General features: G+C 34.5%; 4 protein-coding genes across 4 annotated transcripts in view; 3 read left to right on the top strand and 1 right to left on the bottom strand.

Moving 5' to 3' along the window:
• The window catches only part of LOC135635545 (UPF0481 protein At3g47200-like), an 8,047-nt gene extending 2,663 nt beyond the window's left edge, over positions 1–5,384 (bottom strand). Inside the window, exon 1 of the mRNA XM_065146685.1 lies at positions 5,315–5,384. The gene's annotated coding sequence lies outside the window, so the exon portion shown is untranslated. The remainder of the gene's footprint in view (positions 1–5,314) is intronic.
• A 3,585-nt stretch (positions 5,385–8,969) lies between these two features.
• LOC103980521 (UPF0481 protein At3g47200-like) lies at positions 8,970–10,570 on the top strand. The gene has a single exon (XM_009396957.3). The coding sequence runs from the start codon at positions 9,092–9,094 to the stop codon at positions 10,355–10,357; it is 1,266 nt and encodes a 421-aa protein (XP_009395232.2). The 5' UTR covers positions 8,970–9,091; the 3' UTR covers positions 10,358–10,570.
• A 3,330-nt stretch (positions 10,571–13,900) lies between these two features.
• On the top strand, positions 13,901–18,216 carry LOC135635170 (UPF0481 protein At3g47200-like). The gene is made up of 2 exons (XM_065146058.1): positions 13,901–13,974; positions 16,357–18,216. The coding sequence occupies exon 2, from the start codon at positions 16,541–16,543 to the stop codon at positions 18,131–18,133; it is 1,593 nt and encodes a 530-aa protein (XP_065002130.1). The 5' UTR covers positions 13,901–13,974; positions 16,357–16,540; the 3' UTR covers positions 18,134–18,216.
• A 3,202-nt stretch (positions 18,217–21,418) lies between these two features.
• LOC135635429 (UPF0481 protein At3g47200-like) lies at positions 21,419–23,941 on the top strand. The gene is made up of 2 exons (XM_065146475.1): positions 21,419–21,472; positions 21,811–23,941. The coding sequence occupies exon 2, from the start codon at positions 22,223–22,225 to the stop codon at positions 23,774–23,776; it is 1,554 nt and encodes a 517-aa protein (XP_065002547.1). The 5' UTR covers positions 21,419–21,472; positions 21,811–22,222; the 3' UTR covers positions 23,777–23,941.
• The last annotated feature ends 1,172 nt before the right edge of the window (positions 23,942–25,113 follow it).

Here is a 25,113-nt window from a genome sequence, read left to right as displayed (position 1 = left end):
AGCTAGATTGGTGACCTCAGCCTAGCCATTGGCTCATGGGTGAGCCACCAAGTTAAATCTTAAATGAATTCCGAAGTAGTCACAAAAATTTTTGAACTTAGAATTATTGAATTGTGTTCCTGATTTATGTCCATATAACTCTAAACTGAGAAATGATGTTCCTTCGGATGAACCTCTCAACCTACCCTTCTGAAATCGATGCCAAAGGCTTGGCCTCTACTCATTTAATGAAGTAATATACTCAAAAATATCTAGCCCCCACTATACAAAAGGCCAAGGCCAAGCTACATCAATCGTGGTTAGTTCTACCACAGGTAATCTTTGGATTGGAGCATTGCATTAGTATTTATCATAACATCAAATGTACTCCTTGACATCTTTCCTAAGGGTCAATCAATAATAGCCGGTCATAAAACCTTGAATGCTAGAGTCCTTGCACCAATGTATTCTCTGCGTACACCCTAATGGACCTAAGATAATATACAAGATGCTGCTTTAGTAAGATAGAGACAATATAGGAGGGGATATTACAAGGATCGTATGAAGAGAACAGCATAAAAAATACAATACCATGCTTATTGTCTATGCACCCTTTTTGCTTCGATCGATTCATCGACGAGAACTCTAGTTTTAAGATATTTCATAATGTTCCCCATCTAAGTTATTTCTACATATGTGATTGTTACCTGACCCTTGTAAATGCTTCTTTGAGTTAAAATCTTTATGATGATCCCTTTTGATGCTTCGAAGCAATCCCTAGTGGATGGTCAGGAGAGGGCATCAATTGCTATGTTGCCCCTTTTGGGATTTACTTGATTCTAAACATCGGGATATCAACTATCACCTATTTTGTTTATGTAAGATATTGAACCACGGTAGAATCACAGGTCTCATATATGTTGTTGATCTAATTAACAAGGGCTTAAGCCTTAATAATGATTCTTAACTTGTAAGAAATGTTAAACTTGCTAAGCTTTGCTACCCATTTAAGAAGCCTCTTAATAGTATTAGGTTTGAAAAAGATTTGGCGCATCGGTTGGAATATCATGATAATAATATGATGAGTTTAGTAGTGGCAGAGCTTCTTGGTTGCTAAAATAAGCCTATAGGGTAGTCTTTCAAAATTGAGATATCAGGTTTTAGCATCTTGAAGTACATGATTGGTGCAATATATAGGTCTTTGGATCTGGTCTTCCTCTCGAATCAACACTTAACTCATGGCTACTAGCATTACAAATAGATAAAGGTATAGGTCTTCTCCTAGGTGGGGACTGAAAAGTTTGAAGTAGAGCTGCCAAATAGTTCTTGAGCCGATCAAATGCCTTTGACACTGCTCAGTCTATCAAAAATCCTATAGAATTTTAAAGAACGGTAAACATTGATCACGGACAAGAACCGACTAAGCACAATAATTCAACTTATCAGTTATTGAACCTTTTTGATTAAACCCAAATACCTTATATTGATAATGGCTGGACTTTCTTCGGGTTTGTGTCTATTCCATCATAAAACCCATGAATTTTCTTAAACTTATAATAAATATGCACTTAGCCGGATCTCGCTATATCTAGAATTTCTTAATGGTGACAAATGTTTCTCTTAGGTTGGATAGGTGCGTATTTGTGATGTGACTCTTTACTAACATATCGTCTACATAGACCTTTATAGTTTACCCGATTTGGTGCTGGAATATTTTATTAATCGGTATATTTTCTCAATGTTCTCGAGTCCAAATGATTTGACTTTGTAATAGTATAGGCCTTTGTCAATAATGAAGGTAATATATTTTTTGTCTTGTGTAATTTTAGTCTGATTGTACCTAGAGAAATTATCCATGAAGGTTAAGAGCTTTTGGCGACAAACAATAGTATGCGACGTTGCTACGTGTGATGGCATAGGAGCACTGCGATGTTAAGGGTTCTACGGTAAGTAGGTGACCGCTAATGAGTGGTCACATTGGTCGCGGGTTGCAACTAGTGGCCACGTAGCAAAAGTGCCACAACAAGGAAGTCACAATGAAGCATCTTGCACACAGGGGTTGCCAACCGCAGGTCGGAATCACGATTGCGACTCGGCGTCGATAAGCACCACATGAATAGTAGTGTCAGCGACAAACATTGGCGCTGCTTGCTGGCAACCACAAGGTTGTCAGTTCGATGATGAGGCCTATGGGCTGCAAGTGACGGTGCAACATCGAACATCGCAATGCAACACCATAGGCCATGTTGCTAACGGTCGCTTGGGTACAGGCACTGCTGGAGTTGATCATGGCAGAAAAAAAGGGGCTGGTCAAGTTGCGCCACCTAGTGTCCAAGCGACGGACGTGAGTGCAAGTGTGTTGAGTGGAGGTAGCACTAGGTAGTCAAGGTTGTAGGTTAGTGGATTTTGGTCAAACTCAAGCTTAAGGAAATCTTGCCCCAAATATGATTTTGACCTGACTTTAATTTTGACCTAAGTCAAAATCTATTTTTGATCCAATTTTTATCTTGATCAATGCTTTATATTGACCTAGTCAAATATAGAGTTTGCTTATGATTTGAAACTCTAATTTTGATCGAATCTAAATTTTGATCTTGATCAACCCTAATTTTGACTGAACCCTATTTGGACTAGCCCTACACAATTTTAATTATTGTGATTGATTGGGGTAGTTAATAGAGTCTAATTTGGGTGGTCCAATTTTAAACTACCCAATTAGTTGTGGCTCAACCTATGTTACCCAATTAAATAGTGTTTATTGGCCTAGTGTAAGGTTATATATATAATTAAAAAAATATAAATTTTAGATTTTTTTATAGTTTTCTCATATGATATATTAGTAAAATTTTTGTTGCTTATGGTACTTAATTTTTTTCTTTTTGATATTCATGTAGTAATTTACAAGCATTTGTTGTTTTGAAATAATGTTTTTTTCACATGAATACATGAATTTTATTTTATTGAGTTTTTGTTTTGTTATGCTGATTAAAGTTTATATTCAAAACTTATTATAATTATTTTTTATTGAATAGTTTATACATAATTAAGTTAAAGAAGATAATATTATTTGTAACTTATATTCTTGAGTTTTATTGACTTATAACTACCAAAGTAATGATGATAGGTTTATGGCGTGTAAATTATAATAAATATTTTATTATTTACAGGATATTTAAAATATAATTTATATTTATGTATTAGTCTTATAGTCATCAGAGTGGTCCAGATTAATAAAAATTACATCAAAGAATTAGTCTTAAATGGTATTAAAAATAATATTATTTATAATAATACATAATCAAGAGATTTAGATAAAATTAAAGGAGAATTTATTTTAAATAATTATGTGATAGGTAGGATAATATTGTTTTAGATATCTTTGTAGTTTAAAGTTGTATACCTAAATATAATAATACTGTTTCACAAAAATAATATTAGTCATCCATCATTATAAAATTTGAGTGAACATTACATATGTTAATATTTCACCCAAAAGTAAAATTAAGATTATATTAATAATTCATCATTTTTTGAAAATTTAATATATTAATTTTTTTTTTCATTTGTTACCATGGTACTTCCCTTTTTGCATTCTCATGCATTTGATGTCCCTATAATCTTTAGATCAAATTATTTTAAATGACTTGAGCATATGTAATTTACATTGGGTGTTATATATTTTGATCAAACTTATTAAAAGGATTACAAACTTAACTACTTAAAGTTTTATAGACTAAATAATTAAAATAGATAATTGAAAATGGTCTAATAGGCTCAATTTTGATAAGTACTAATAATATTTAGACTTTATTATCATCTACAATTAGCATATTGAAATATTTAAAGATTAATTTTAAATTTATTTATAAATTATTAATTAATATTTTAATGAAAGAACTAACTATAACTCTATATGATAGTATTTAAGAAATTCAAGATTATATCTTCAATATGACTGATAAAACTACAAAGCTCAAGAATATTAGGCATAAATGTAGTTGTCATTTTTTGTATAATTTATGCTTAATTCTATTTCTTCTTTGCTTAGTTCATTTAAAAATTATTATAATAAAATTAAAGATTAATAAAACATAAATAAGCTTACTAATATATGTATTTAAAGAACTAGATTAAAACAAGAAAAGTCTTATAATATTTTGAATACTACTTAAGGAGTAGGTAATAATAAAAAATTTTGAAGAATAATTGATCAAATAAATCAGTTGAGCAACATATAAAAGATATGATGATACATGTTTCAATGGATATTATTATTGATTTTTTTTTGCTTATTTAAAGTTATTTGTTTCTGCTATTCTATATTTACACATATGTATATTATGATTGAGTATAATATTAGAATTATCTTGATAAGATAAATTATAAAGATCATTATGGACTATATTAGAAAAGATTAACAGTGTTATGGTACCGAAAAGAAAGTATAACATTGATAATGTACAACCACTATGACTCACATTGATAGTTGGACTTAATATAGTATTATTATATTTATTAGTTTATTTTATATAAAGTTCATGTGTAAGTATAAGGTGCCTTTCAAATTTTCAAAATCAAATTAGGTAAAATTATCTTAAATAAATTTTATTTTATTTATTTTAATTTTGGACCCTATTGTTTTATATCTTACTAGTTAATTGGATAGAGAATATTATAATTATGCTTTCATTAGGATTATTGGCCCATAGAAAAGAAGTTCTTATGATTCTTTAGGAGATGATGTTAATAGGAAGAACTCTCATAATTACCTTTCCTAAACTCTCTATTGTCGCATATATATATATATATATATATATATATATATATATATATATATATATATATATATATATATATATATATATATATATATATATATATATATATATATATATATATATATATAAAAGATCTCATAGTGATTAAATTATAATCATAGATCTATTCTCATCTTCCTATTAATCCCTATTCCTTGATTAATAATAAATAGGAAGAGAAAAAAAATGAGAATCTAGTTTTCTTCTTATAGATCAATGCTATTGTTGTTTCTTATGGATCGAACTATGGTCAATTATTAGATCACACTAAGGTATTCTACGGTGACATGGAAAGATACATAAATCTAATATTTAGTTTATTTGATTTTGATTTTGATATGATATTCTTCCACATAATAGTTTTTTTATGCTTACAGTAGAAAAGTACACTAAAATGCTAATTAAAACAACATCAAGCAAATGAGAAATGTTTGCATATAGAGAAAAAGCTAAGATAGAGATGTGATACAAAAGAGATGGGTTCTAAAAGCTAAGACCTTTTTCTCTGTTTTGCTTACCGTGAATCATATGTGCTATATAGACTGAAGTGTTGGGGGGAGCGGGGGGGAGGGGTGTTGGGAATTTTGTCCGGGGATGGTGAAGACAACGATACATTGCCTCCTGAGCTCTTCATTTATACAGTTGATAGCTTTCTTGTGCGAGGGGCCATCCAAGGAAACATCGCACATATTAAGCAACACTTTTGTCTATCAAAAGACTCTTGTACCACTTTACAGCTTTCTCTGTCTCATCGACTTGTCGCCTTGTGATTGGCGATAGGTATGGCCCCGCAGGTGGATCCCAGGTAAATTATCATTGTGCGGGAAAACAGAGTCCAAGTAATATACAATTCATATCTTAAATTTTTGTTATGTACGTATTTATAATGGTAGATTACAAAGAAGTTAGGTGCACTAGCTAGCTAGGGAAGTCCAAATTCACATAATTCATAATATATAATATAGTCACATAAATATATTAGTTGCTGCTTTGTGTTATAGACTAGATTAGCATTTCATCATCAATTGGCATTTAGTCAGGTATTAACTAGAAACAAACTATAGAGAATATATGCTGCTTCCATCCCACTCAATGGATCGACCAACTTTATCCTGTCCTCGGCCTTAGCATGTCGAATTAATAGGTTGCCTCTACTATGAAAAAGGAAAAGGGAAAAAGAAAAGAAAAGAAAAGCAACAACTCTCACAAACTTTGGAATGCCGAAGTTACAAGCTAATATGTTCCATTTATTTTCCCAGGAATTGTATGCCTTGTGTGGCTCACTTATAATTTAAGTTGCAGATCCACATGACAGTTGGAAGACAATTAAAATGCTACATTGTGTCCTGTTCAATCTCATGCAGCAACATCTCCTCTATGCCACCCATATCAGTTGGCATGAAATCCCATTTCATGCTGAAAAAGAATATTTTTTTTAAATTGTATGAAAAGATGGGATAATTATTTGTACGATTTTGATGAAAAGAAGTTACTATTTGATCTTTTTCCTAATTGCGCTTGTGATAAAAAAAAATTATGATTAGTTGCTGTTTCGTTTGCCTTAATTAAGAAACTAATTTGCGTTTATGTTCATATGAGCATCTTTAACACGGTTGGGAATTAGTATGAGATGAGCCCTGCAGAGGATTGTAATGTGTCGATGATTAGGAGTCACGAATGAACTCCTTGAGTGAGATTATTTATACATGGAAGAGAAATAGTGGGCAGGATTTGTATTATTGTTATTTTTTCCTGGTCAAGACTTTCTTTGGGTAATGATAAGCTTAAGAAATGAGATTTGTCAATACGAAATTGCAGACGTAAAATGTGCAATGCCTTAAGAAGAGGTCGCTGGAAAACAAATTTAATTAATTATGTTCATTGAAATATATATATATATATATATATATATATATATATATATATATATATATATATATATATATATATATATATATATGAAAGAAAATAAAAAATGAATGGGACGGCTTGATAAAAGAGCTATCCTTAAATAATTGTGTATGACACAAAATTTTTTGTTCAAGAATTATTCACATCATATAATTAATTGTATGGAGAGAAATATAATATTTTAATGGTTATCTTCCATCATTCGCCCACCTTTTCTCAATAATCTTTTCTGTGACTCCGTTTCTTATTTTTCTTTTCTTCAACGTAGTAGTCACTTATATTACTTCCTCCGGCAAGACAAAGTCAGAAAAATAAGATGATTAAAATATATCAAATTGATTAGGGTTAACAAATAACAGATTTAACATCAAAATAATTAAAATTCTAAGTTTTTTTATTGTGAACCAAATCCAAAATAGGTAATCGGACTTTTTCAATTATTAATGATATAAAACAATTCTTTTGGTCTATTTTTCTTTACCTCATACACATAAATATTTTCGAACATAATATATCACTTTGCCTTCCAATAGTCAAGTAGATTTGTGCTTAAAAGACGAGTGAGCCAGGAGAATAAATGAAGTCTTATAGATCCCATAGTTTGTACGGATTTATATTTTTCTCTTTCTTTTTAGGTTTATAAACGAAGTCTGATAAGGAAGAGGAGAAAGTTTGTTGATCCATTGAGTTCGCAGTAAGCAGCTTAATGCCTCCAAATATTTCTAAAGCTTGTTAATCTTTTGCGAGAATGGCCAAATCATGATGATTACTTTCCCCATCTATCTTATCCATATTACATGAATAATACTTCATCAGATTTCATAACACAAAAGTCTCCTGGCCAATTAACAAAAGTTGACAGATTTGTCATTATACTTTTGTGTTCGAGGCTTCTCTAGTACATATAGCTTCTTTCTGTAGTAATTATTCTTTAGCAGTGTTCTTCTTTTTGTCTTTTGTTTTACTTTTGGATAAATATGCCTCTTGTTAAGTTTCTTCAACTAGTCTAGATTATTGTAATGCAGGTTCCACCCAAGCTTTCATTTTGTTTTCTTTTGAATGCGAAGCATGCATTTAGTCATGATTCAAAATATAGATTATAATTGCAAGCTTTTATTAGCATACATCCTTCTACCTCAAATCAGTAAGCAATTGGGTGAGACGAGCGAGAAAAAAGCGAGTGGAAGAGTGTCTGAGCATACCATAGTTACTTTTAAGAAAGAAACAAGGAAATAAAGCTTCGCGCCTCAAAAAGTAAGACACTGTTTCATGTTCCAAAAGATTTCCTTCTCATAGTTTTCTTTTATGTGGTGTTAGCTATATAAATAGACCCTCGAGCTCCCATTCAACACACGTCCATTCGAAATATATATTCTTCTTCTTCTTCTTCTTCAGCATATAGCAAATTGTTGGTTTCATGGTAAGTAAAAGAAGTCTTGTTGTAGAACTAATGAATCCGTCGTAGCTGTTAATTCCTTCTTTTCAAGCATGAGACATGCTGTCTTTTATCACTTATGCTTATGCTCCTCTTCCATCATTTAGCTGTTTCTCTTCCTCCTTATAACTAACTACATGTAATAAGTTCTCGTTTGCTTGACATGGTTTTAGCATATTGGCCACTATCTTTTCCATCTTTAACTTCAGAAACGAAGAACTACAGTTATCTAAAATCGTAGTTAGACTTGCAGTGGTGGGTAGCACGAAGGTGTAAGGTGATTACTTTGTATGGACGTTTACTTTTAATGAGAGTGTGTATCTTCACCAATAAGGTAGAAAAGAAGATGCAATACAAAATAGTAGAAAATAGCACGATGGAAAATAATTTAAAGAAGGTCCTAATATTTCTTCAAATCGTTACCGGTGAAAGAAGAGGCGCAGCACAAAGGTAGGTAAGTTTTGCAAGTGAAAGAAAACAATTCTTTTGAGATGACTATAGTCATTTACAAACTAAAGTGGCTTTAGAAACTTTAATATTGGAGCTTCAAATTTATTTTAAGATATAGACTTTCTTCAAGCTTCATTTAAAGCTTGGCTTGAGGTCACTTTTATAGATCCACCTCCGTGTGTTCTCACTCCAGCACAATCTGTCTTCGGTTTATATATTGAGGTCAATATGTAAAGTGAAGCAGAGTCTTAAGCGGATTGATTAGACGAATTTTGCTTATTTATATCTAACGTTCATAGATTCGTTCCTTCCAAGTGGTAGTGAATATGTTTATATGATTATTTTGGTATTTATTCTTGTCATTAACAGAGCACAAAGTTTAGCTCAAGTCAACGTCTTCCACGAGACAAATAAGTGCATTAAACTGTGTCGTGGATTCCCCTGCATGCTTCTTTTCTCCCTTAAATTGCTCAAGGACCAGTTTGGGAACAAGTAGAAGATGAGTGACACCGTGACATTAGATGACGAATGGGTGGAAGGCTTGGAAAAGAAGGTGGCCGACACTAAATGGGAGGACCGGCGCAGCCAACTGCCCACAATCTTCAAAGCCCCAAACCACATTCGAGAAATAGATACCAAAGCCTACGAACCGGTCATCCTCGCTCTCGGCCCCTACCACCATGACAAGCCTCACCTGCAAGCCATGAACCAGCTCAAATGGCACTACCTCAAGAAATTCCTGGCCCGAAACCCCGTCAAGAACTTGGTGGATTACCTCAAGCAGGTCAAGGCACTGGAGAGCCAAGCACGGATGGCCTACGCAGAAGAACCGAAAATGAGTAGCAATGACTTCCTGCAAATGCTGCTGCTTGACGCCTGTTTTGTGGTTGAGACCATTACGTTCTGGGAACAGACTGAGCAAGGACTTGAAGCTGTACAAAATCCAATCAAAAGTACATCATGGACTCTACGAGCGGTAGCACGGGACATGTTGTTGCTGGAGAATCAGCTTCCCTTCTTTCTTCTCGAGACATTATTTGACGCTGCCTTTCCCTACCAATCTGACAACCTACTCGTGCGGGTACTCAATTTCATCGGCAGATTTGTAAGGACCGGTAACATGGAAATTGCTTCTCTCAGCGGCAGTTCACACCATCTCCTTCATATCCTCCATTCCTGCATCATCCCAGTAACGGAACGAGATTGCACTCCGGTGGTGATGACGGGACAACCGACTTCCGAGGTGCCGTGGATGCCGAATGCGACACTGCTCAAGGAGGTCGGGGTCCAGTTCAAGATGAGGGTGGCGGCTAAGAGCTTCTTGGATGTCACCTTCCAAAACGGGGTGATGGAGATGGCCCAGCTGATATTCGACGGGGACACCTGGACACTCTTCAGGAACCTCACAGCATTCGAGCAGTGCCACAAGCTTGCCAACCCAGTTGTCACCGCCTACGTGCTTCTCATGAACTCCATCATCGATACCGCTGCCGACGTCCAACTCCTCAAACGAGATAAAATCGTGATTGGCGCTTGGGGCCATAGCAAAGAAGTAGCCAGTCTCTTCCACGATCTTGTCATGGATAAGGTCTTCCACAGCAGCTGGCCTCCGCCGAGCATCTTCAGCGATGTCACCAAGTACTACGACAGCAACAGACATCGGGCAACTCCCTTCAATACTCGTCGGGCGTTCTTCTCGTTGCTCTCAGTTATCCTAGTGCTCACCCTCGTTACGATCGTGAGCTACTTTTGGCCACCTAAGTAGTAGTCTCTTGGCCCGTGTACTGTTGTAGTAGCATTGGGTTCTCGTGTTCCCTCGTGCTCTCTTGGTGTGTTTGCTGCAGTGTCTGCAATCTCATAATAACGCACGGATGGCTCTGCTAGTCTGTATTTTTTGTTTGATGCGATAAATATGTGTTTGATAAACTACATTTGCTTCCATAATGCAATAAATGATGTGTCGGGTAGTTTTCGCATTGCTCGAATATATGTAAATACTTGTGCTACCTGCAACTTAGGTTATTGCATTTCGTTAGGTAATTAAATTTTGTGTAATGTGCAGATCATCATTAATTATTTTTGAAAAATAATTTCTCTGATACCATGTTGAAAAAAAAAAAAAAGGATCGGTGATCCACATAAAAAAAAATCATAAATACGAAGGAATTATATCAACAAGAAAAATATGGACACTTCTAAACTACAAAACCTTATTTAACTTATAATCTTTTAAAATCCTAAATTTCTCCGTCTTTCGCTCGTCTCTCCATTTTCTTATTGTTTCTAAAGTATTACATTAACTTTTGTAAACATTATATTAGCCCTCCATTTATAGAGGATCAACTTAATGCATTAACTTTAACCATGACAATGACTCTTATCTTACATAAAACTCTTAAATTAACTTTTTTACTTAATCATAAAATTTAAGTTATCAACATACTTTCCTAAAATATATTTTATAAAAAATTATCATAAAAAGTTTTAAAAATTATTGTGGTTATTATTTTTTATATGATTTTTTAGTCATGCAATCCATAATAGCATTTAATTTGTTGTAACTATCTTAATCAATTGTAAGAGGGATATGTGGTATCTATCATTGTGTTTTATTAGGCAATTAAAATTAGATAAATTCTTGAAAAAAATCTCTAGTTTTAAAAAATTATTACAGAGAAGTCTATATTTTCAAAATGATTAAAAAAACCCTTCAGTAACTTTTTATCTTTTGCCCTTAAAAATTAAAATTGTATCTTCTCTCGAGTTTTTAATGACCATGAACATATTCAACCACTTACACTAGTTCAAAATAAATTATATTAAACGGTGTAATTGATATGATTTTATAAATTAAATTTGTAAGTGTTGGATTCAAATTTTAGTTGTCCAACTTTGAAACTGAATCGGATTCGACCTAGATCTTTCCCGCCCCCCTCAAGTGAAAATATTTTTATATTGGACATTCGAACCCTAACAAACTACATTGTTGAGGGATACCCCTCAATAAATGATCCTCTGATACTTAAGTTAGTGATGTCGTTGGATAAGGAAAAAAATATTATGTCCTTATACATATTTGTGCGTTCTCTTTTATAATGGTTATTTGGGGTCATGGTTAATTAAGTCCCTTGAGACCATAATCCTCGAAGGCTGAACAGGATAAGAATTTGTCAGGACTCTTCGATTCACATATTAGAGAGAGTTGTGTGCTTTGTGAGGAAATAATAAGAATAGATTAAGATAGAAGTTCATATCTTAATTATTTATTTTTTCTGCAAAGGTTGCTACAATAATTATTTGCGAGGTCATCATACATTTACCTAGTGGAGCAACTATTGTATTGGATGTATGTTATTTTATTTTTTCTATTATCAAAAATATTATTTTTATTTAATATTTGATAGTTAATGGATATAAATTAATTTTTTAAATAATTATTATTTAATAATATTACGCGATAAGATTATCACTAGAGGAACATTGCATAATAGTTTATTTATGCTAGACATTACCTCATATATCATAAATATAAATATATCAAAGAGAAAATAAGATGAGGTGAACAGTGCACATATATAGCATTGTATGCTGGGTCACATCCACAAAGGAAGAATCCAAAAATCCAAGAATGGATACCTAGATCCATTCAATTATGAGTCATATGTAACTTACGAGTATTATAGAATACAATAATTTGCTTAAAAAAATATAAATTATCTAATTTTATTTGATAATTATTTTTTGATAATTTATCTAATTTTATTTGCCTCACAAAATACAACAATAATTATTAGTAGATAAGATAAATCCCTCTTACAATTGATTAACGTAGTTACAATTCATAAGACAAATCCCTCTTACAATGGATTGCATGACTCAAAAATCAAATAAAAAATAACAACGTAATAATTTTTTAAACGTTTCATAATTATTTTTTATAAAATTTATTTTAGGGAAGTATATTGATAACTTAAATTTTATAATTAAATATAAAATTAATTTAAGAGTTTTACATAAGATATGAGTCATTGTCATGGTTAAAGTTAACGTAGTAAGTTGATCCTCTATAAATGGAGAGCTAATATAATATTTTCAGAAGTTAATGTAATGCTTTAGAAACAATAAGAAAATGGAAAGATGGATCAATTTAGGGTTTTAAAAGATTATAAGTTCTTATGATTAACAAGAGATTACAGTTTAGAAGTGTGTATATTTTTCTCCTTGATATAGTTCCTCTATATTTATGATTTTCTTATGCTGATCACCTATTTCTCCTGCCCACTATTTCTAAATAACAATAATACAACTCCTGCCCTCTATTTCTCTTCCATGTATAAATAATCTTGCTCGATGAGTCTCCTAATCATCTACATATTCCAATCCTCTGCAGGGCTCATCTCATACTAATTCCCAACCGTGTTAAAGCTGCTCATATGAACGAAAACGCATATTAGTTTCTTAATTAAGGCAAAGGAAGCAGCAACTAATCATACTTTTTTTTTTTTTTTTATCACAAGTGCAATTAGGAAAAAAGATCAAATATTTACTTCTTTTCATCAAAATCGTACAAATAATTATCCAATCTTTTCATACAATTTTATAAAAATATTCTTTTTCAGCATGAAATGGGATTTCATGCCAACTGATACGGGTGGCATGGAGGAGATGTCGCTGCATGAGATTGAACAGGAGACGATGTAGCATTTTAATTGTCTTCCAATTGTCATGTGGATCTGCACTTTCAATTATAAGTGAGCTACACATGGGAAAATAAATGGAATAATATATTAACTTATAACTTTGGCATTACAAAGTTTGTGAGAGTTGTTGCTTTTCTTTTCTTTTTTATTTTATTTTATTTTCCTTCCTTCTCCCTTTTCCTTTTTCATAGTAGAAGCAACCTACTAATTCGACATGCTAAGGCCGAGGAGAGGATAAAAGTTGGTCGATCCATTGAGTGGGATGGAAGCAGCTTAATTATCATTATTGAATCCATATATTCTCTAAAGTTTTTTTCCAGTTAATACCTGACTAAATGCCAAATGATAATGATATGCTAATATAGTCTGTACCACAAAGCAGCGACTTATATATTTATATGACTATATTATATATTATAAATTATGTCAATTTGGACATTATTTATAATATATAAATTATTATAAAGTGGTACAAGAGTCGAGTCTTTTGATAGACAAAAGTGTGGCTTAGTATGTGGGATGTTTCCTTGCGTGGCCCCTCGAACAAGAAAACTGTCAACTGTATAAATACAGAGCTGAGGAGGCGATGTGTCAATGTCTTCACCATCCCCGGATTCCCCAACAGCCACCGCCCCCAACACCAACCACACACCCCCACCTCCCCTAGCACATATGATTCACGGTAAGCAAAACAGAGAAAAAGGTCTTAGTTTTAGATGCAAACATGTCTTTTCTCCAGGTTAACCAGTAACACCTTTCTTTTTTGTGTCACATCTCTATCTTAGTTTTTTCTCTACGTGCAAACATTTCTCATTTACTTGATGATGTTTTAATCAGCATTTTAGTTTTTTTTTATTCCATTTAAGCATAAAAAATATAATTATGCGGACTAACATAATGTCAAAATCAAATAACATAATTCAGAGATTAGGTCAACATACCTTTGGATGTTATGATAGAATACTTTAATTTGATCTAGCAACTCACTATAGTTCGATTCACATAACTATAGCACTAATACGAACGAAACTAGATTCTTATTCCCTTTTTCTTCTTTATCTTCCATACGATAAGGATTAATAGGAAGATGAAAATAGATATATGATCTATAATGAGAGTTTCTGTCGTCTATATATAAATGAGAGTAAAAAGTATAGAATAGATAATTAGAAAATACCTCTCATCAATATTATCTCTTTTCTTTCTATGGATCATAATATTAATGGAGGAGTAAGGATTAATAAAAAAATGAGAATAGATAGATATATGATGTATAATATAATCCTTAAGAGTTTCTATATATAAGTGAGAGCAAAAAATATAGAATAGATAATTCGAAGAGTTTATCTCATCAATATCAATATTATCTCTTGAGGAAGCCTAACATAAATAGATTTCTTGTTTATAACATTGATTAGAATCCAATTATAACTTTAATATATATTAACTAATTAAATAAAGTTATATAATCTGACATTCTTTTATTTGACCTATTAATTGGTAAGATATAAAATAAAAAAATTAATATTAAAATATATTTAAAATTAATATTACCCAATTAGATGCTAAAATTTTAAAAAGATTTTAAATGAGTGCACGTACTTTATAAAACATGCTAATATACCTAATAAACATAATAATATCATATCAAGTTCGACTATCAATACGAGTCATAGTAACTATATATCATCAATATCATACTTTTTTTTCTATACTATAATATTATTAATCTTTCCTAATACAATTCATAATGATCTTTATAATTTATCTCGTCAAGATAATCTTATTTTCACATTCAACCATAATATACATATACATAAAAGTAAATAGGATAGCAGAACAAATAAATTTAAGTAAGAAAAAATAATAATGATAATGTCTGCTTCAAATGCATCATCATATCTTTTTTGTATTGTTTACGAGTCTCGTTCTAAGAATATATTCTTTAATCTTAAACTATAAAATCTTATTAAATATATTAGCAATCAATATAATGAAACTTAAAGTATATGATTGCTAGTTAAGTATATGAAACTTAAAGTATATGATTGCTAGTTTAACTATCAAGTATAAAATACTTGATAGTTAAACTATTTCTTTAACTATCAAGTATTTTGTGCTAATATGCTTAATATTGCTAAAGTATTTATCATTTTTAGAGAAAAAAATTATTATAGTATATCAAAAAATATCTTTAGTGACTTGGCAATTGAGTATGACTATACCAAGAGATAAAATTTCAGTCATAAAGTTTGATTAGTAATCTTAAATCATATTATGAAATCAGCTTCTAATGTCGATAATATAATAATAAATTAGTTTTCTCCGTAAATATAGATAGAGAATGTCGAATATCATAAATCTTATGTTGACTATTGAGTGATTACTAAAAGTGCTCCTTTATTTTTCGTCCATGTGTCTCTATTTTGATAATTGTTTCATGAGACAAAGGATGGTATCTAAATAATATACTTTTGGGATGACACTATTAAAAGTTATAATCGTTGTAAAATTTTTAAAATGTTTATACAAACAAAATTCACTAATTTACATCATCGTATCTATAATCTGTGTTAGATTATGTGGTCTTATCTAATTAAGTAAGATATATTATTGATCTGATTGGATTTTGATTATGATTATCAATTAATAGAAATAAAATCTAATTATAATAAGATTCCTTATGATATGAATTTAATGAGAGAGACTCTCGTAACTATTTAGTTTAGACTTTTTACTCTCGCTTCTAAAGATAGGATCTCCTAGAGACTCATGTGATTTATTATTAAAAAATTATAAATCTTTATTCATCATCCCTTAGTCTCTAATCCATCATTAATTATTAATAGTTGTCCTACGAAGGATAGAAAAAGATGACGTTGCACCAACAAATTAGATAAAAAAAATTTGAATAATATTGAAATGTACACATTGTATATTCGATCTATTATTATTTGATTTTATTTTTTAACATTAAGATTATAATTATAGTTTTTATGCTTATATTGTGAACAAGGGCTAGTGAATTTGTTTATACTATTTTTTTTTTATTTGTTCATGACAGAAACCGAATTTGAATTAAGCCAGCGTTCCCATGGAGAAATAGGTCGACTATTTTGTTCCCACATTCGTCGAGCAATAATTCTCCAGATTCCTTGCTTCGTTTCTTCCGAGAACCTTAGTGTAAGATAAGGTTGGGGAAGACACCAGAGAAGGAAAGCAAGAACAAAAATAAAAAGAAGCTGAAGATGAGTATTGCAGAGGAGAAGATCGAGATAATTACAAATGACGAATGGTTAAGCTCGTTGAAGACGAGGGTAGCCAAAACAAAATGGGTGGTTGGGCGCACCAGTGGGCCGACCATCTTCAAAGTCCCAAGAATCTTTCTAGAGGCAGATCGGAAAGCATATGAGCCTAAGATGGTGTCGCTCGGCCCCTACCACCATGGCAACATACACCTGAAAGCTATGGAAGATCTGAAATGGCACTACCTCAAGGAATTCCTGGGCCGAAACCCCGGCAAGCCACTGGAAGACTACATCGATCAGATCAAGGAAAGAGAGCACGAGGCACGTATGGCCTATTCAGAAAAAGTGGACATGACTAGTGATGAGTTCGCCCAGATGATGCTGCTTGACTGCTGTTTCGTGATCGAGATCATAGACTTGTGGAAAACGTATGTGGAAAGACAAGAAAAGGAAGAAGAAGAAGAAGAAGAAGAAGAAGAAGAAGAAGCAGTAGATAAACAAATTAGATGTGCGTGGCCATGGTTCCGCACTGCGCGACCGATACATTCCGTGGCCGCCCAACCGCGGCCACTGATGCATTCCGTGGCCATGCGACCGACGCTTTCCGTGTTCGAGCGACCGATGACGATGTTCGGAAACCAGCTTAGAACGGATGAGAAAGGAACAGAAGCTGAGCATAATCCAATTACAAGTACACGGTACACTCTACCAGTGGTCGTGCGAGACATGCTGATGCTGGAAAACCAGCTTCCTTTCTTCCTCCTCGAGACTCTGTTCCACTCGGCTTTTCCTAAATCACCTGATCGCCTAGAAAATTGGATATTCAAATTCGTCAGCAATCTCGTGAAAAGCAAGATTGAGAATTCCCCCAATATCGGCGATGTGAAAGTTCACCATATACTTCATCTTTTGCATTATTGCATTGACCCATCAAAGACACGAGATGGCGGTAAACCTTCCTCATCCCTCTGGCACAAGCCTAACAGGAACAACTTACGTCGCTCTCGAGAAGATAACCACCCAACTCCCCTGCTGAAATGGATTCCAAGTGCAACGCAGCTGATGGAGGCTGGAGTACATTTTAGGAAGAAGAAGGGGGCCACGAACTTCTTGGACATCACCTTTCAGAATGGTGAGATGGAGATCCCCTTGCTTCAGGTAGATGACGACACCAACATCCTCTTCAGGAACCTCCTAGTATTCGAGCAGTGCTCCAAAAATGTCAGCCTTCATGTCACGGCCTACGCGACGCTCATGGATTGCATCATCAACACCGCCGCCGACGTCGCGTTGCTCCAGCAACATGGGATCATCCTTAGCTGTTTGGGCGACGGCAAGCAAGTCGCTGATCTATTCAACCAACTTTGCAAGGAGGTGACGTTGGACTACGAGAAAAGTTATGTTTCAGGCATCTACAAAGATGTCAACAAGCACTGGACCAACAAATACAACCAATGGCGAGCGAGGCTTAATCATGATTACTTCAGTAATCCTTGGGCGGTCATCTCGCTGTTTGCAGCTACCTTGCTCTTCGGTCTCGCCATAACGCAGACCATCTATTCTGCTCTGAGCTATGTTCGACCGCCAAATTAGTCTCCGTATTATTATTATTATTATTATTATTATTATTATTATTATTATTATTATTATTATTATTATCTTGTGCCTCTTCCTGAAGTGTTTGAAATCTTACTGGTACTGTACGATTCTCTGGTTTCTGTACTGTAATTTGTTATTGCAAGCAATAAAGGGTTTGTTTGCTTAGTAGTTTGTATGAGATTGCTCAAAAGCATTCCTTTTGCTTACCTGCGTCTGAGTTATGTATTTTGTAGGACAATTAAATTGGCTACATGATCACAAAATGCAATTGAAAATGAATGCCAGGATGTCACCTATGAATTGTTCATCACTTCTCTGTAGATTCTCGCATCAATCGTCGGTGATACTTAGAAATGTAGATCACCAAACATGTGAATCTGCATTTGCAAATACACGTCAACATAGTGCGTGTATTCAGTCGTTGATGGTATTCGCAGAATATACGCATATTTCTATACAGTATCATATTATCAAATCCTGCTTCAAATTTTGAATGTGTGAATCACAGTAGAATTACTATGATAAAGACAAACCGGGCAAAGCAAAAATTATTAAAAATGACTCAACAAACGACAAGGGCATGCTTCTAATATGGTAAAGATAGACACTACAAAGCAACTATAAAGAGTACATTGTAAAGAAGATAAAATAGAAGTTTAAAGAAGTTTTAAGGTATATTCATGATCAATCTCAATTTGTCAAATTCTTATGATAACATATAAATATTGGATATCGATAGTGTTTATTATGTTTGTAATTTATTGTAGATTTTGATAAGTCATACGACATTGACAAGAGGCAAGATGGACCTAAAGATGGACAATAGAACAAAAATGATTATAGTGACCGTTTGTAAGATCACCTTACATCTAAGTGAAGCTATTATTACATTGGATACATATTATTTTATTCTTATTATTATTAAAAATATTATTTATATTTCATGTTTGGATAGTTAGTGAATATAAATTAATTTTTAAAAATAATTATTGTTCAATAATATTGGATGATAAGATCATCACTGGAGGAACATTGTATAATAGTTTATTTATGCTTAATAGTGCTCTATATATCATGAATGTGTCAAAAAAAAAAAAAAAACGATGTGGAATAGTATATACTTGTAGTATTGTAGGTTGGGTCATATCCACTAAGGAAAAATCTAAAAATTATTGAATGATGGACATGTAGATCTGTTCGACTATGAGTCATATACGAATATTACAAAATATGATAATTTACGTAACAAAATATAAATTATTTATTTTTTAATAATTTATCTAAATTTCTTTTGCTTAACAAAAATATAATAATAATTATCGATAGATAAAACAAATCCCTCTTACGATTAAGGTAATTACAACAAATCAAATACAAATCGAATGCTACTGTGGATTGCATGACTCAAAAATCAAATCAAAGATAACACCATAATAATTTTTCAAACTTTTCATAATAATTTTTTTATAAAATTTATTTTAGGGAAGCATATTGATAACTTAAATTTTATAATTAAATAAAAAATTAATTTAAGAGTTTTACATGGTTGAAGTTAACGTAGTAAGTTGATCCTCTATAAATGGAGAGCTAATATATTGGTTTCAAAAGTTAATGTAATGCTTTAGAAACAATAAGAAAATGGAAAGACGAGGTATAGTCAGGAAAGATTGAGAAATTTAGGGTTTTAATAGATTATAAGTTCTTATGATTAACAAGAGTTTATAGTTTACAAGTGTCTATATTTTTCTCCTTGATATAGTTCCGGCATTCCCAAGTTTGTGAGAGTTGTTGCTTTTCTTTTCCTTTTCTTTTTCCCTTTTCCTTTTTCATAGTAGAAGCAACCTATTAATTCGAGATGCTAAGGCCGAGGACAGGATAAAGTTGGTCGATCCATTGAGTGGGATGGAAGCAGCATATATTCTCTATAGTTTGTTTCGAATTAATACCGAGGACAGGATAAAGTTGGTCGATCCATTGAGTGAGATGGAAGCAGCATATATTCTCTATAGTTAGTTTCTAGTTAATACCTGACTACATGCCAATTGATGATGATATTCTAATCTAATCTATAACACAAAGCAGCAACTGATATATTTATATGAGTATATTATAAATTATGTGAATTTGGACTTCCCTAGTGATGAGTGCAATAATGGCGAAACGACGTGAATGACGTCAGCCACCCTGTACCGTGACTTCACTCCACGGTCAACGAAACCCTGGGACGCCGTCCCAGGCGCATTAACGCCCGGACTGGATCCCGTCCGTCACCACAACACCCTCACCCCTCGTCCAACGAGCCCAGCTCTGCGCCTTCCAGGGCTCGGTCAAGGGTAAGGAACACGCCAATCGAGATACGCCATACCCTGCAGCAGCCCGGTCTCCAACACAGCCCCAATGGGCGTGTCAGACGCAGCGCGAGGTACTTACCCAGGCCCATCTATAAATACTAGAGGGTTCCAGACGAGGAAGGGGGGGAGATCACACACTCAACAGACGGAGGTTTCTCCTCCTCCTAAACCCCCTCCGCATCTTTCTCTAACTTGATCGTCGGAGGGGTCGGGTCGAGCACCCCGGCCCGACCTGTGTGCAGGTGCGAGACGGTGTCGCCTCTTCCTGGCGCTGTGGCGGAGCTTCTTCCCGACCGGGACGACCCGACCTCCCGACCCGAACCGCCGAGCTTGTGGAGGAACTCTCTCGGACACAACACTCAGAGGCTCTTCTTCTGCCTCATCCACAGACGGAGGTGCGAGACGGTGTCGCCTCTTCCTAGCGCTGTGGCGGAGCTTCTTCCCGACCGGGACGACCCGACCTCCCGACCCGAACCACCGAGCTCGGCTGCTGGGAGACCCCGAGGAGCGCCCCCAGAAAGATCCCCGTCATCCGGACCCGAACCAAGCCGCGACGGCCCCCGATGCCACGGCTGAAAAAGTTACTTACCGTAACACCTAGCTAGCTAGTGCACCTAACTTCTTTGTAATCTACCATTATAAATACGTACATAACAGAAATTTAAGATATGAATTGTGTATTATTAGCAGGAGTCCTTACCGTCTTCCCCTTGTGCTTCGTCAATCATTTCTTGAACTCCCTTTCCCGCACACTGATAATTTACCCTTTGGGATCCACCTGCACGATCTTTTGATAGACAAAAGTGTGGCTTAGTATGTGGGAAGTTTCCTTGGGTGGCCCCTCGCACAAGAAAGTTATCAACTGTATAAATAAAGAGCTCAGGAGGCAATGTCTCGATGCCTTCACCATCCCCGGACACAAACGACCCCCCCTCCCACCCCCTAACACTTACTCCGGTCTATATAGCGCACATGATTCACGGTAAGCAAAACACAAAAAATGTCTTAGCTTTTAGAACCTAACATTTCTCATTTACTTGATGTTATTTTAATCAGCATAAAAATATATAATTATATTGACTAACGTAATTTCAAGATCAAAATCAAATTATATTGACATCATCGTAACTTTCAAATCTGATAACGATACACCAACAAATTAGATAAAGGTTTTATGAATAATATCAAAATATATGTACTATATATTCATTTGATTTTATTTGTTGATATTAAGAATTTTTATATAATAATATAATTATAGTTTTTATGCTTACACTATAAACTTGTTTATACTATTCTTTTTATATCTGTTGATGACAGAAACCGAATTTGAATTAAGCTAGCGTTCCTATGGAGAAATTGGTCGACTATTTTGTTCTCATATTCGTCGAGCAATAATTCTCGTTTCGCTTCTTCCGAGAACCTTAGTGTACGTCGAGGTTGGCGGAGACACCAGAGAAGGAAAGCAAGAACAAAAATAAAAAGAAGCTGAAGATAAGTATTGCAGAGGAGAGGATTCCTTTTATATCTGTTCATGACATGAGCCGAATTTGAATTAAGTCAGCGTTTCTCTGGAGAAATTAGGTTGGCTATTTTGTTCTCACATTCGTCGAGCAAGCAATACTTCTCTGGATCCCTTGCTTCGTTTCTTCCAGGAACCTTGGAGTGTACCTGAAGGTTGGGGGAGGCACCAGAGAAGGAAAGCAAGAGCACAAAGAAAAAGAAGCTGAAGATGAGTAATGCAGAGGAGAAGTTCGAGATAATTACAAGTGAGGAATGGTTAAGCTCGTTGAAGAAGAGGGTAGACGAAACAAAATGGATGGATTGGCGCACCGATGGGCCGACCATCTTCAAAGTCCCTGGAATCTTTCAAGAGGCAAATTCGAATGCATATAAGCCCAGGATGGTGTCGCTCGGCCCCTACCACCATCGCAACATACACCTGAAAGCTATGGAAGATCTGAAATGGCACTACCTCCAGAAATTCCTGGGCCGAAACCCCGGCAAATCACTGGAAGACTACATCGAGCAGATAAAAAAAAGAGAGCTCGAGGCACGTATGGCCTATTCAGAAAAAGTGGCCATGACTAGTGATGAGTTCGTTCAGATGATGCTGCTTGACTGCTGTTTCGTGATCGAGATCATACACTCGTATGTGGAAAAACGAGAAGAAAAAGAAGAAGCCGTAGATAAACAAATTAGATGTACGCGGTCATGGTTCCGCACTGCGCGACCGATGCATTCCGTGGCCGCCCAACCGCGGCCACTGATGCATTCCATGGCCATGCGACCGACGTATTCCGTGTTGGCGCGACCGATTCCGATGTTAGGAAACCAGCTTAGAACGGATGAGAAAGCAACAGAAGCTGAGCATAATCCAATTACAAGCACGTGGTACACTCTACCAGTGGTCGTGCAAGACATGCTGATGCTGGAAAACCAGCTTCCTTTCGTTCTCCTCCAGACTCTGTTCCACTCGGCTTTTCCTAAATCACCTGATCGCCTAGAAAATTGGATATTCGAATTCGTCAGCAAATTCGTGAAAAGCAAGATTGAGAATCCCACCAATATCAGCGATGTGAAAATTCACCATATACTTCATCTTTTGCATTGTTGCCTTGACCCATCAAAGATACGAGATGGCGGTAAACCTCCCTCATCCCTCTGGCACAAGCCTAACTGGAACAACTTACGTCTCTCTCGAGAAGATAACCACCCAACTCCCCTGCTGAAATGGATTCCAAGTGCGACGCAGCTGATGGAGGCTGGAGTACATTTTAGGAAGAAGGAGGCCACGAACTTCTTGGACATCACCTTTCAGAACGGTAAGATGGAGATCCCCTTACTTCAGGTAGATGACGACACCGAGACCTTCCTCAGGAACCTCATAGCATTCGAGCAGTGCTCCAAGAATGTCAGTCTTCATGTCACGGCCTACGCGGCTCTCATGGATTGCATCATCAACACCGCCGCCGACGTCGCGTTGCTCCAGCAACATGGGATCATCCTTAGCGGTTTGGGCGACGGCAAGCAAGTCGCTGATCTATTCAACAAACTTTGCAAGGAGGTGACGTTGGACTACGAGAAAAGTTATGTTTCAGGCATCTACAAAGATGTCAACAAGCACTGGACCAACAAATACAACCAATGGCGAGCGAGGCTTAATCATGATTACTTCAGTAATCCTTGGGCGGTCATCTCGGTGTTTGCAGCTATCTTGCTCTTCGGTCTCGCCATAACGCAGACCATCTATTCTGCTCTGAGCTATGTTCGACCGCCAAATTAGTCTCCGTATTATTATTATTATTATTATTATTATTATTATTATTATTATTATTATTATCTTGTGCCTCTTCCTGAAGTGTTTGAAATCTTACTGGTACTGTACGATTCTCTGGTTTCTGTACTGTAATTTGTTATTGCAAGCAATAAAGGGTTTGTTTGCTTAGTAGTTTGTATGAGATTGCTCAAAAGCATTCCTTTTGCTTACCTGCGTCTGAGTTATGTATTTTGTAGGACAATTAAATTGGCTACATGATCACAAAATGCAATTGAAAATGAATGCCAGGATGTCACCTATGAATTGTTCATCACTTCTCTGTAGATTCTCGCATCAATCGTCGGTGATACTTAGAAATGTAGATCACCAAACATGTGAATCTGCATTTGCAAATACACGTCAACATAGTGCGTGTATTCAGTCGTTGATGGTATTCGCAGAATATACGCATATTTCTATACAGTATCATATTATCAAATCCTGCTTCAAATTTTGAATGTGTGAATCGTAGTAGAATTACGCCTGCTGTTCTTGTAATATATACAATAATATGATTTGACTAGGAAATCAAGGAAATAACATACAAACAGACCATTTAGATATTAATGCTATTATCATATAGTAAATCTTTTTTTATATAATTTCTCTATCATCCTAATTTGGTCGACAGAATTTTATATAATCACTTATGTCTTTACACCTCTTAATTAAATAGCATATAGGGTATTATTAAAATCGAATTAAACTGACATCAGAATGGTCTAAAACTAATTTAGTCGATTTGATTTTGATGATTATAAATAGTTTCAATTCGAGGTATTCTTCTTAAGTTTGATTAGTCGATTTTATAAATTATATGAAATAATGATCAAACTAGGCATACAACAATAATATTAGCCCACTTTTAATACTATAATTTCATCAAATTTAAGTAGTTAGAGTTTTAAGAAACAGAACACAATCACAAGATCCACCATTAATGTTGAATAATGAGTCATCACCATCATCATTGTAGAACTCAATTAGATCATCAATCTGCTATACAAAATTGGTATCACCTTCCAATCTACTCCTATAATATAAAGCGATAATATCAATGATATCTACCTATATGTCAACCTAGTGTTCCACTCACGTATGAAACATATTGTTATCAACTTCACTTTGTTATACCTACCTATATGTCAACCTAGTGTTCCACTCACGTATGAAACATATTGTTATCAACTTCACTTTGTCAGAGATCAGGTTATCATTCGTCAACTATGTATTTCTCATATACTTCTAACCAATAAGTATATTCTTTTGTAAAGTATTTTGTTCATAGGATATTTCAGTTGCAT

The sequence above is a fragment of the Musa acuminata genome, chromosome BXJ3-4 (assembly GCF_036884655.1).
Source record: "Musa acuminata AAA Group cultivar baxijiao chromosome BXJ3-4, Cavendish_Baxijiao_AAA, whole genome shotgun sequence".
In the NCBI taxonomy this organism is placed as follows: domain Eukaryota; kingdom Viridiplantae; phylum Streptophyta; class Magnoliopsida; order Zingiberales; family Musaceae; genus Musa; species Musa acuminata.
The sequence above is the reverse complement of the archived record's forward strand: the minus strand, read 5'-3'. Positions and strand labels throughout refer to the sequence as shown.

Bases quoted from the DNA above. Each gene is read 5' to 3' on its own strand.
- LOC135635170 (XM_065146058.1), top strand. From the start codon at position 16,541: ATGAGTATTGCAGAGGAGAAGATCGAGATAATTACAAATGACGAATGG.
- LOC135635429 (XM_065146475.1), top strand. From the start codon at position 22,223: ATGAGTAATGCAGAGGAGAAGTTCGAGATAATTACAAGTGAGGAATGG.
- LOC103980521 (XM_009396957.3), top strand. From the start codon at position 9,092: ATGAGTGACACCGTGACATTAGATGACGAATGGGTGGAAGGCTTGGAA.